At 35.1% G+C, this 12,535-nt stretch overlaps 1 protein-coding gene across 28 annotated transcripts in view; it reads left to right on the top strand.

Annotated features, from left to right (window-relative positions):
• The window catches only part of PARD3 (par-3 family cell polarity regulator), a 562,402-nt gene that overhangs the window by 268,027 nt on the left and 281,840 nt on the right, over positions 1–12,535 (top strand). For all 28 annotated transcript variants that reach the window (XM_084876589.1, XM_084876591.1, XM_084876586.1 and 25 more), the window contains exon 12: positions 1,316–1,354. In XM_084876589.1, the coding sequence (XP_084732715.1) occupies positions 1,316–1,354 (39 nt within the window). The remainder of the gene's footprint in view (positions 1–1,315; positions 1,355–12,535) is intronic.

Genomic DNA, 12,535 nt, shown 5'->3' with positions numbered 1-12,535 from the left:
GTGGCAAGGTTTTAGGAGCACAGGTCCTAATTTGTTTTATAGCCCTAAAATCTCGTAAGCTGATACTTCAAGTATGGATGTGTCATGGTGAATAAAATTGTGTCAGATAAATTTTAGTTATAAGAATATCCGATCTCATGGTTACTAACAGATCCAATTTTTTGTGATTTTGTAGAAATTTCAGATTTTGATAAAAATGAAAAGTGACCACTTTTGTTTTAAGTAGATTTTTAATAATTTCTATTTTAAAATGTTTAATGCATTACTCTTTCCTCCACACTGTTATCCAATTTTGTGCTTAAAATGCCACCTGATCCTAAATCTGGAGATGTCTTTATTAAGTTGTAAATTTGCATTTAAAGCAAAACTAAGATTTGGATATGTTTTGATGAAGCTTTAATTTTTCCTCAGTATGAGAGCTTGGGTAATAGCATTATTAGATTGCCAAAGCTTGCACACGCTCTTAAGCAGCCTTTCCAGAGTTAGTGCCAACATACAGTCAGCTTAAGGTTATTTAGGTTCTTCTTGTCTAATTTTGATATTACAGGCTTCTGTTTTCCCCTTCTGCTACCTACTTTTTTTTTTTTTGGTTATTTAATTTATTGCCTTTGAGTGTTTCATTAAGGAGTGAGCCAGTAGGCTGTCAGTCTGTTACTAATTTTGCATCTGCTTGTCATGATTTAAAAGAATAAAATTCTAAAAACTTAAAGAGGGCATAAAATGGTCTTTAATCCAGTGACCAAACTCTTCATTGGTTTGGGGTGTCTGTGTATAAATTCTGTGTTTACAATGAAATACTTTTATCAATATGTAGATTTTAAATTAATCAACCTTGTTACTGTAATTAAATCTACTCTATAATATATGAAATAAATCACATTTAAAATCTTTGTAATATTTTTAAGTATAATGCTTTAGGTTCACACTGTCATTACCTGGTCTAGCTATCAAGTTATATAACTTATAATATATTTAGTTGGAAAAATTAAAAATAAATTAGAAATAATGCTATGAAATAGAAAAGCTCTTTGTTGAGATTTGTTTTTCTTTCTGTATTAAGTTGATGATGTACTGTGAATGAGCGATTAAAAACATACATCTAGAAAAATTTCTTAACCCCCTTCGCCCAGAAGATAACATAAGCATCGCAGTGAAAGTTTGGAAGACGGTGTAATACATCAACCAAAATATAAACATACTCTATTTTGTGGATTTTAGAAGCCATGATTTTCTTTCAACTAAAGCTTTATGTCCCTGTGTGTTGAAGATGGCTTTGGTCAGTTTTGTATTTATTTTTTTTTCCCAATTCTTCTAGAATGCAGAGCCAAGCCGGATGCAGATTCCAAAAGAAATGGTAAGAACTTTGTCTTTTTCAGGATGCAGAGATGTTTGAAACATAAATGGCACTAACTTCTTACTAATTAAGTAACTATGAAGTTAACTTGTCCTCCCTTTTCCTGGCACATATTATTAAATTCCAAAGTGGTATTGTCTTAAGGCGATTTACTGTTACTATCCCCAATATAGAATTTTGCATGCTCATTTTTGGTTAGACAAAAAAGGGAGATAAATTAGATTAGTTTTCTATTAACTGCATAAGAGAGACCAAAAGTTGGTGAGTCTGATAGTTTAACATATATCTAAAGAACTTCATCAGTTGCGAAATGCTTTAAGTGGCTACAAAGTGAAAAAACAAAACAAAAACAAAACTTGATTCAGACACAGAAAAAATAGGCAGTGCTAAAAGTACAATAGAAATGTCTCATAATCAGGAAAAGTAAAATGTCAGTAATTAGGCTAAATATACTAGTTTTCTTAATAACCCAGAGGTATTTTAGTATAAATTATATTAGCCTATTATTAACAGGTAATTTAATAAAAGTAAGTATTCCCAACATGGATTAAAATGCAAATCTAGTTGTATTCTCTTTAGAAAACAAACCCTAATATATACAGACTGGAAATCTGTACTAATAAAAGGATAATATGCTAATTAGACCAGATAGATCGGACATCTTCTGGAAGTCCTTCTGGAAGTCCTTCTGGACAAAGCCACAGTGGCAGGGCTGAGGCAGAGGCTTTTAGAGGCAATCAGGCAGGCTGGCAGGCAGAGTGGTTAGGGGTGATCAGGCCAGCAGGCAGAGGTGGTTAGGGTCAGTCAGGCTGGTGGGAGAGAGCTGTTAGGGGCATCAGGCAGGCAGGCAGGTGAGTGGTTAGGAGCCAGCGAAGGGATCAGGCCTAAACCGGCAATTGGACATCCCCTGAGAGGTCCCAGATTGGAGAGGGTCCTGCCAGGCTGAGGGCTCCTCCACCCTCCTATGTACAAATTTTCTGCACCAGGTCTCTAGTAAAAAGAATATGTTGAGTTCTACCAGGCTGACACAATGAAAGTAAGACATGCCAAATGAGTTGTGAAAATAAATTTTTTTAAAAATATATTTTATTCATTTTTTACAGAGAGGAAGGGAGAGAGGTAGAGAGCTAGAAACGTCAATGAGAGAGAAACATTGACCAGTTGCCTCTTGCACACCCGCTACCGGGGATGTGCCCGCAACCAAGGTACATGCCCTTGACTGGAGTCGAACCCGGGACCCTTCAGTCTGCAGACCGATGCTCTACCACTGAGCCAAACCGGTTTCGGCAAGTTGTGAAAATAATTTTTTAGCATGGATGCCCTGCATGGAAAAATAAAGAAAAAGTGTTTATATCCTATCTAATAAACAGGGAATATGCTAATTGACCATCACTGTCACAAAGATGGCTGCACTCACAGCTGAGGCCAAGTTCCCATAAGGAGCCTTAATGAGCAATCAGGGACCTGAGGCTATGCCCTCCCCCACCCCCATGGGGCTTGACCGGGGACCTCAGGCCGCACACTCCACCCCAGCACCAGGGCAGGGGACCTCAGGCCATGCCCCCACCCCAACACTGGGCCAGGGGACCTGAGGCTGTGCCCCCCTGCCTGGCTGGGGTTGACAGGGAACCTCAGGCTGTGCCCCCACCCAGGGGGGCTTGACAGGGGACCTCAAAGTGCATCCCCAGTGCTGGGTAGGGGGAACTCAGGCTGTGCCCCCCACCCAGTAGGGCTTAACGGGGGACCTGAGGCTACGCCCCCTGCTAGTGGAGCTTGATGGTTGTGCCCCCCTCCTGGTGCTGGGCCAGTGGACCTGAGGCTGCACCTCCACACCTGGCAGAGCTTGATGGAGGACCTCAGGCCATGCCATCCATCCACCCGGGTTTGATGGGGGACCTTAAGGCATGCCCACTGCCCTTGTATGGGCTGGGGGACCTCAGGCCCCGCTCCCCATCCTGGCACAGGGCCAGAGGATCTGAGGCTATGCCCCCTTCTCAGTGGGGCTTGACAAGGGTGGGACTGGCTGGGTCTGGATCTAGCCCAATGGGGCGGGATGGGGGTGGGGGCACGTGGCCAGGACTGGGTCTCACGTGATTTTGAGGTTCATGTGGGTGGGGTACTTGAATCTGGGTCACGTGGTGTGCCCCAGACTCTGCCAGGAGGAAGGTTTTCATATACATTTTACTAATTTTCTTCCATCTCTGACACTTCTATTATAGAGAAAGGACAAATAGCAATATTAAATTATTTCCTCTAACCCCTTTTAATGTGCAGGAATTTTGTGCACCAAGCCATTTGGCAACATTCTAACAGGGCCTTTTACGCATTAAATAACATAACACAAAGCATCATTTCTAAATTCTTATAAGGAGAAAGAAAATTTAACAAAACCATAGCCACATGGTGATGCTAATATATATTTTCAAAAATTGTCATATTAGGTAGACCCAAAATGGTAAGGATATGAAGAATTTGAATAACATAATTAGCAGGTTTGATTTTCTTTACAGATTCATAAATAAGCAAATTTGAATCTAATCAAACAAAATGTTTAAAACCTACACAATATTTTAAAGCACAGTGCTTGTGGTTCTATCATCACTAATTAGTATTTTAGTTTTTATAACTACCAAGTTATAATATAACTTATAACTTAGATTTAGTTGGAAAAATTAAAAATAAATTAGAAACAGTGTCATGAAGATTTCATAATTACAAAGATGGATGGCTAATCAGACCTGTGAGGAAAATCAGTTAACAATCTTGATAAAATACATTCATAAGTATGGGTTGTAGAAAATTATAGTCTTAATTTTTTATTTCTAAAGTCAATAGATAAGTGACAGCCAGTCAGAATCCTGGTGGTGGTGGTGGTGTGTGTGTGTGTGTGTGGTGGGGTGGGTTGAAAAGTGAGGGAAGTTGAACAGATTGATTATAAAGAATAAAGTGGGCACAAGAATGATTTTTATACTATTTTAAAATTGTGAAAAAAAGTATTCTATAACTAAAATACTTACTAGTGATGATATAGACCTTCTGTGTAGATGTATGTTAAGGGTGGCTTTTCAAAATAATGGTAAAGGATGGTTTCTTTAATATTTAAAACAATTAGTTTGCCATTCAATTTAAAAAGTTCGATTTCTTTTTTATCTCACCATACTGTAAAATAAGTCCCAGTTGATTCTGAAATTAAACCAAAAAAAACACCAAACATTTTAAGATGAGACATGTGAAAATCTCTTTGTTAACTTTGAAGGAAGAATGCTGTGCGAGCCGGAAGAAGCCACATGTCCCTAGATAGTAAATGGGTGGTAGATTATTTGTGTATGAATGTGTGCATTTGAATACTTCTGTATAGCAATAACCAAAAGAAATGCTACATGGGGGCAATATTTTCTAGTGTAATCCCCGGGTAAAGAACATTCTTTGTTGTTAGAATCTTAATAAAATAGAAATTTCTGGAAAACAGAATGATTTCAGACATAAACTACATCAGTCAATGTTTATGACAGTTTGAGATAAACATGATGCTCTAAGCAATGAAGATAGTATGTTCTTTCAAAATATTTAGTCAGTGCTAGTGAGGGCATTGGTGATTAGCCCTGAACTTTTCAATCACTAAGGGGAAGCAGCAGCATGGACTTTTAAGTGTGGTATTTATTCCAGTGAGAATCTCATGGTCCATTCTAATCCATTCCTCACCCACAAGCCCTGTGTATCCATGAGAGCATGCCAGAGATAATGACAATTCCGTCACCTTAACAAAAGTAGTACTATACATATGCTTGCTGCCTGGGAGTTCCAATTACAAATGGAATTTTTTTTTTCCCCTGAGGTGAGTTTTCCTAGCAAACTGAAAAAGCATGCAGTCTTTTTTTTCAAATGTTTTCTTTTCAAAACATGTCCTCATATCTTTGCTCTTGCTCTATATAGAGTACCATTTTGGGTTGTGAAAAGCTTTCTGTTAAAATTTTAATTTAGCAAATTGACTTCCAGGGCCTCTCCCACTCTTTATACCATGTGATGACTAACCATTACATTAATTTAAGTGTTGGAATTCTCTATTATTTAAATTGTCATGTTATTGTAAGCACCTTGAGAACAGATAAGTCCTAAAGCTCAATGACTTTGTAGACTGATTTTTCTCAATGATCCATAACTGATTTAGTCTGAGAAATTAATAAGAGTATTAAGGTTGATGATTAGGGTAACTGCATAATAGTTGCTAATAGACTTTTTTTTTTTAACTTTTGTGATGTAAATTTCCTCTACATTGTTGAAATATTGTATTCATTAATGAGAGTGGGAAATTAGAAACTGGTTTTAGGTTACCTAATTCAGAATGGGACAGAAAGCTGAATTATTCAGCAAAGTCTCAATGTCACGTGTTCCACATCATGAACAAACTCTTTGCCTTTGAAAAGTTTATTCACTTGATATCGGACACTCATGTGAATGTCCAACTCGGATAAGATATTCATGGATATATTAGAGCTCTCCAGATAAAACCAGTAGAATGTGTGTATATAAAGAAATATATTCAATATTTAGTGTAATGAATTGGCTTGTGTAATTGTGGATGCTAGTAAGGCTCAAGACCCAGGAGGGCTCTATTCCAGTTCTATTCCTAAGGCTGGCAGGCTGTAACCCAGTAGAACAGTGGTACAGATGAAGAACAAAGTCAGTCTGTTTGACAATTCACCCTTTGCTCTGAGAGGCCTTTCTTTTCTGCTCAGGCCTTTAACTGATTGGATGAGGTCCACCTACATAGTGGAGGGCAATCTGTTTTATTCACGTTTACCAATTTAAATATTTAATGTCATTCATAAATACCCTCTAAATTGATACCTAAAATTAACATTAGAATAAGGTAGTGAAGTTACCTGTTGGCTCAGGCCTTTACTTCCCCAAATGTCACTTTCTTCCTGGACTAATGCAAACCTGCATACTAAGTAAGCCCTACAAAACTCTTCGTTAAGATCGAGGTAAGAATATAATTGTATGTTAAATAAATTCAGGGCTATTGGATTAAAGTAGAACTTTAGAAAATATTACAATTTTTAGATGTTACTAGACCATAGAAATAAGACATGTTTACTTTATGGTTAAATATCATGTCAAAATGAACTCCAGAAAGAGTTAGTGGCTTCTTACAGAAACTGCAGGGATTTATTGGGGATTTTGGGGAACCTTCCTGAAAATCAGAAGGCATCTTGATAAGCTAACTTCAGAAGGAATGAATAGCCTTGATTTAGAAATTTAATGAGCAAGGCAATAAGCATGGTTACTAATGGGTTCAGTTGACTGATGATTGTAATAAATCAAGCAAATGTTACCATATTGACTCTCTGCCCCCGTAAATTCAGAAAACAGTTGAAGAAATAAATTCCATTTGCAATAGCATTAAAAAAAGACTAAAATACAGTTAGGAATAAACTTAACCAAGGGGTAAAAGATCTGAATGCTGAAAATTATAAGGCAATATTGGGAGAAGTTGAAGACACAAATAAATGGAAAGATAGTCCATATTCATGGATTTGAAATATTAGTATTGTTAAAATATTTGTTTTACCCATATGATAATACAGAATCATTGCAACCTATCAACATTTCAGCATTTTTCACAGAAATAGAAAAAAAATCCTAAAATGTACATGGAACTATGAAAGACCCCAAGTAGCCAAAGCAAAGAATAGCAAAGTTGGAGGCACACACTACCTGATTTCAAACTATATTATAAAGTTATAGTAATAAAAACAATATGGTTTTGACATAAAAACAGACACATAGATCAAGGAAACAGAATAGAAAGTTGAGAAATAAACCCATGCATATATAATCAATTAATTGATGACAAAAGAGCAGTGAGGAACAACATTCTCTTCACTAAATGGTGTTGGAAAAATTTGATTACTGAATGCAAAAGAATGAATTTGGCCACCAATTTCATATTCAACTCTAAGTGGATTAATATTTGAATGTAAGACTTGAATCCATAAAACTCCTAGAAGAAAACTTTTGGGGTAAACTGCTTCACATCAGTCTCAGCAATATATTTTTGTTTGTTTTTTGGATTAGATACCAAAAGCAAAGCCAACAAAAGAAAAAATAAATAAGTGGGACTAAATTAAATACAGAGCTCTGCACAGCAAAGGAAACAACAGCATTAACAGAATTAAAAGGCAATCTATGGAGTATGAGAAAATATTTGCAAATCATAAATCTGTTAGGTTAATATTTAAAATGCATAAAGAACTCATAAAACTCATTAGCAAAAAAAATAATCTGGTAAAAAAATTGGTAGAGGGTCTGAATACATTTTCCCCCCAAAAAAGACATACTAGTGACCACCAGGTTAGGAAGAAGTACTCAACTAATCATTAGGGAAATACAAATCAAAACCACAGGATATTATCTCATATCTGTTAGAAGAATGTCTTATCAAAAAGACAAGAGATAACCTATTGGTGGCCATATGGAGAAAAGAGAATCCTTGTTCACTGTTTGTAGAAAAGTAAGTTCATGCAGCCACTAGAGAAAACAGCATGAAGATTCTTCATAAAATTAAAAATAGAAATACCATAGGTTCTAGCAAGTCTACTTCTGAGTATACAAGGTATCTTTCCGAAATGTATACACTCTCTAACAACTGATAGCTCAATTTTAAAAATGAAATGTATTTTAATAAACACTACCTTTACAATTATTCAAAGTGTATACATACATTTTTTCAGACATCCTATTTATTAATGGAAATGAAATCAGGATCTCAAAGAGCAAGCTGCACTCCCATTTTTGTTGCAGCATTATTCACTATAGGCAAGTTACGGATAGACTTAACGATATATCAACAGATGAATTATTAAAAAAGATGATATGTGTATGTGGAATATCACATAAAATTGAATATTATCCAGCCATGAAAAAGAAGAACATCCTACCATTTGCAACAACAGTATCTACCATAAGGGCATTATGCTAAGTGAAATAAGTCAGAGAGAGAAAGATAAATACTGTTTGATACATGTATAACTGACATATGGAATCTAAAAAAGCCAAACTCACAGAAACAGAGAGTATAGTGGTAGTTCCCAGGGCCTGGGGTTGGACGGAAAGGGGAGATGTTGGTCAAAGAGAATAAACTTATAAGATGAATAAGCTCTGGACATTTAATGTATAGCATGGTGATTATAATTATGAAAACTGGAATATAAAGGTGTCTCCAAAAATGTATACTCACATTATTAATAATTATAAAGGCAGTGTTTATTAAAATACATTTCATTTTCAAAATTGAGCTATCAGCTGTTTAAAGTGTTCATGCTTGCTAAAAAATAGTTCTTGCTAAAAAAAAAAATAGTTCCTAAATATTCTTACCCCCAAAAGAAATGGCTGTTATGTGGCATTGGAGGTGATAGGTAATAGTATGGTGGTAATCATTTTTCTGTGTATAAGTTTATGAAATCGGCATGTGGTATACTTTAAAGTAACACAATGTCAGTTATATCTCAGTAAAGCTGGGGATGAGGAAAAAAATAGATGAACCAAAGTAAATGGGGAACATAAGGGAGAAATAAATTGAGTCATTATATCTTTATTAAAAATTTATACTAATTCTTTGAGATAAACTCTTCATCAAACCATGATGTAGGTTTAGGCTTATAATGTAAGTTAACTTTGATATCTAGAGAACATAGATGAAAGTGTACAAAACTTTATAATTTGAGATTTTGTTGAAAATTTATACTATCATGCACTAAATATGTTGACCTTAATGATTTGGCTTTGAGTGTCCAATGTTGCTATTGTCACGAAGAATTTTATAAAACACTAGTGGCCTGGTGCATGAAATTTGTGCACATTATAAGGGAATTAATTAGAGGAAATATTTTAATATTGCTATTTTCCCTTTCTTTATATTAGAAGTGTCAGAAATGAAAGAAAATTAGTAAAATGTATATGAAAATCCCCCTCCTGTCAGAATCTGGGGCTCACCATGGGACCCATAGTCAAGTTCCCACCCATCCACACTTGATTTATAGTCAAGTCCCGCCTACCTGTGTACACTTAGAAATTGCTTAAGACCCAGACCTGGCCGGCCCCACACCCATCAAGCCCTGCAGGGCTGAGGTGCAGCCTCGGTTCCCCACCCCAGTGCCAGGCTGGTGGTGCAGCCTCAGCTCCCCCAGCACCAGCACGAGGGCATAAATGTGTGATGACCATTTGCATATTAGCTCTTTATTATATAGGATTTACTACCGTATTTCTAGTGCTTTAGATGCTCAAACTTACCTTAAACTTATAAAGTAATTAGATAAATGTTATTCAAATGATTCACACTTATTTAAAATTCTTATTGCAAAATTGGAATATATTAATATTTTCATGATATTAAAAAATAGTAATGACTTTCATGTAGTGATCTGTCGATGTTTAAGGATTTCATTTGAAATTGCTTTTTATAACTATAGTAAGATAAGGATTTCTTAATGTTTAGTACGCTTTTCTTTAGGAAATATATCTTATTTTTTATTGTCTTTTTGTGGTATAGTGACAAAATAGATATCTTTACAATTTAGTGGTTCTTCTTGCTGTTGAACTCAGATTATTTTAAAGATTATGTTGGTAATAATATCTGATTAAAAAAAAAAAACTATATTAGGTACAGAAAAACTATTCTGAATAATTTCGTAGGTTTAATTGTTATTGTGATATTCCAGAATTTTCAGAAGTTTTAGAATTGTTCAGAGTTTCAGTATACCCTTCACCCTCTTTTCTCAGTTGTTAATTTCCCACTTTCGATATATAACTTTCTTCCATTCCTCCCTCCCCCGCTTTTTTGATATATAATTTTCTTCCATTCCTCCCTCTCCAACTTTTACACATTGTAAAAAAGCATGCAGAAATGAATGAATGTTTGAATGAATGCATAAGCATTAAAATCTTGTTCAGGTTCCAGTTTAGGATCAGGCATGAGACTTAATCATGTCTCCTTGTTCTCCCTCAATTTGAAATATATCTTTAGTTTATATTTATTTTTCAGTTTTGAAGAGCAAGTTACTTTGAGAATGGCCCTCAATTTCGGTTTGTGTGACATTTCTTTGAATGGATAAGGGTTTTTTCTAGCTTAACATTACAGATCAATGGTATGAATCATATGTTTTTCAGTATTTGTGTTATCAAGGAACACATTTCTAAATTCTTTAAATTTTATACCCACTATTTGAATTAGAAAAGAGCACAATAAAGCCAGATGTGACATTGTTAACTTTGCCAATAGGAAAATTAACCCTAAAATATTATCACAAATAATATGTATAAACATTCATTTCACATATAGTATAAACTAAAATATTTAACATTAAGCAACTTTGGGAGTAAGTATGACTGGAAAGTTATTTTTTTAATGCAAATATCTAACCTCTATATTTAAAAATCATCTTCTTAATTATAAACAGAAATGTTTACTATTTATGGTAACATATTTAATTATAATATTCACTTTTATAAGAACTTTCGTTAGGTGTGAGAATGTAATGGCAGCCACTATGGTGTAATTGTTTTGTAAGAGCCAGTCTTCCCCTTCCCAGCACCAGCCCCCGCCCAACATTTCCTTCTCTTCCATACTGTGTTTTTGAAGGAGTGTTAAAGAATGGTACAGAATGGGGGGTTTATAATGCACAAAAGTAATGTATATTGATGTAGAAAATTAAGTCAAATAGAGAAAAATATCAACCAATCACCTGCAAATCTGTGACTTCAGTGCCTCAATTTTGATGTGCATTTTAAAAAATTATTTTCTTCTTACCTATGTAAATAATATATATTATATCCCAGTCATATGTCATGTAGCTTATAAATGTTACTTCCCAGGCAGAAGGAAAGACTGGTATATCTCTTCCTCATGAAGCTTTTACCGATGTGAAAAGACAGGCACTGAACAGTTTAGGATATCAAGGTTGATGTGAATGTGAAGTGCTGGAAATTATGATAGTCCACAGGGTAAAACCCAATTTCTTAGTTATAGATGATTTTGTCTCACTAGTGTTTTTAAAGGACAGTTTAATAGTTGAATGGTATTCCATTGTGTAGTTATATCTTAATCTACTTAATATTATACATAAAGCTTATTTTCAATTTTTAGCTATTGTGATTATAGCAGTGTCCACCCTAACAGTTAAATTTTTTTTCCTAACCACAATTAGCTTTTTAATCACATATTATTAGAAGTTATATTTTTAGGTTAAGCAATAAGCATTGTCAAATTGGCTTTCATATATAGTATAACTTCATATTTTCATTAGCAGTGAAGAACTTGTGCTTCTGAATTATTGAATATCATTACTTAAAATAACTTATTTATTTTTTAGCCAGTTGATAACTTTTGTTGATTATGTGTCTTATTGCAAGTAAGATTGAACCTTTTAGTTATTTTTTTGGTCCTCTCATCTTTAGTGAATTGCTCATTCATATCTTTTTCCCATTTGCTGTGGCAGTGTTCACATGTTGTTAATTTATCATGACCTATGCAATAAAAATATTAACTCTATGGAGAGGAAGTAGCAGAGAAATCAGTAAATTAACGCAAAGCCATGAGCAGGAACAAACTGCTGTATTTCTCTACTCACACCTATCAAATGTGTGAGCTTTTCCACACCAAGCATTTCTGACATTAGCCTGGAGTTGTTGTAGACCCCACAAGTTAAAGACTTAGTCCCCCAAGACTGTCTCCCCTTCAGATGCCAATGTCAAGGAGTGGGTCCCCAGGTTACACACAACTTCTAACTCTCTCCTTGAGTTCAATAATTTGCTAGAACAACTCACAGAACCCAGGGAAATATTTTACTTACTATTGTTGATTTATTACAAAGGATATTTTAAAGCATGTGAATGAATGGTCATTTGAAAAAATATTTAGGGTGAAGTCTGGAAGGTCCCAAGCTCAGGAGCTACTGTACCTGTGGGTAGAGGTGTGTCACCCTCCTAGCATGTGGATATGTTCATTAAATTGGAAGCTCTTTGAACCCCATACTTTTGGGATTTTTATGGAGGCTTCATCATGTAGGCATGATTGATTATTAACTTTATTTCTATCTCGGCTTTCCTCTTTGGAGAGTGGAGATAGGAATAAAAGTTTCAAGCTTCTAATCATGGCTTGAGCTTTCCGATGATCCACCAAAA

This window comes from Pipistrellus hanaki (genome assembly GCF_964339955.1).
Source record: "Pipistrellus hanaki genome assembly, chromosome: 1".
NCBI classification, from domain to species: domain Eukaryota; kingdom Metazoa; phylum Chordata; class Mammalia; order Chiroptera; family Vespertilionidae; genus Pipistrellus; species Pipistrellus hanaki.
Note: the sequence above shows the minus strand (reverse complement) of the source record. Positions and strands in the feature narration are given on the sequence as shown.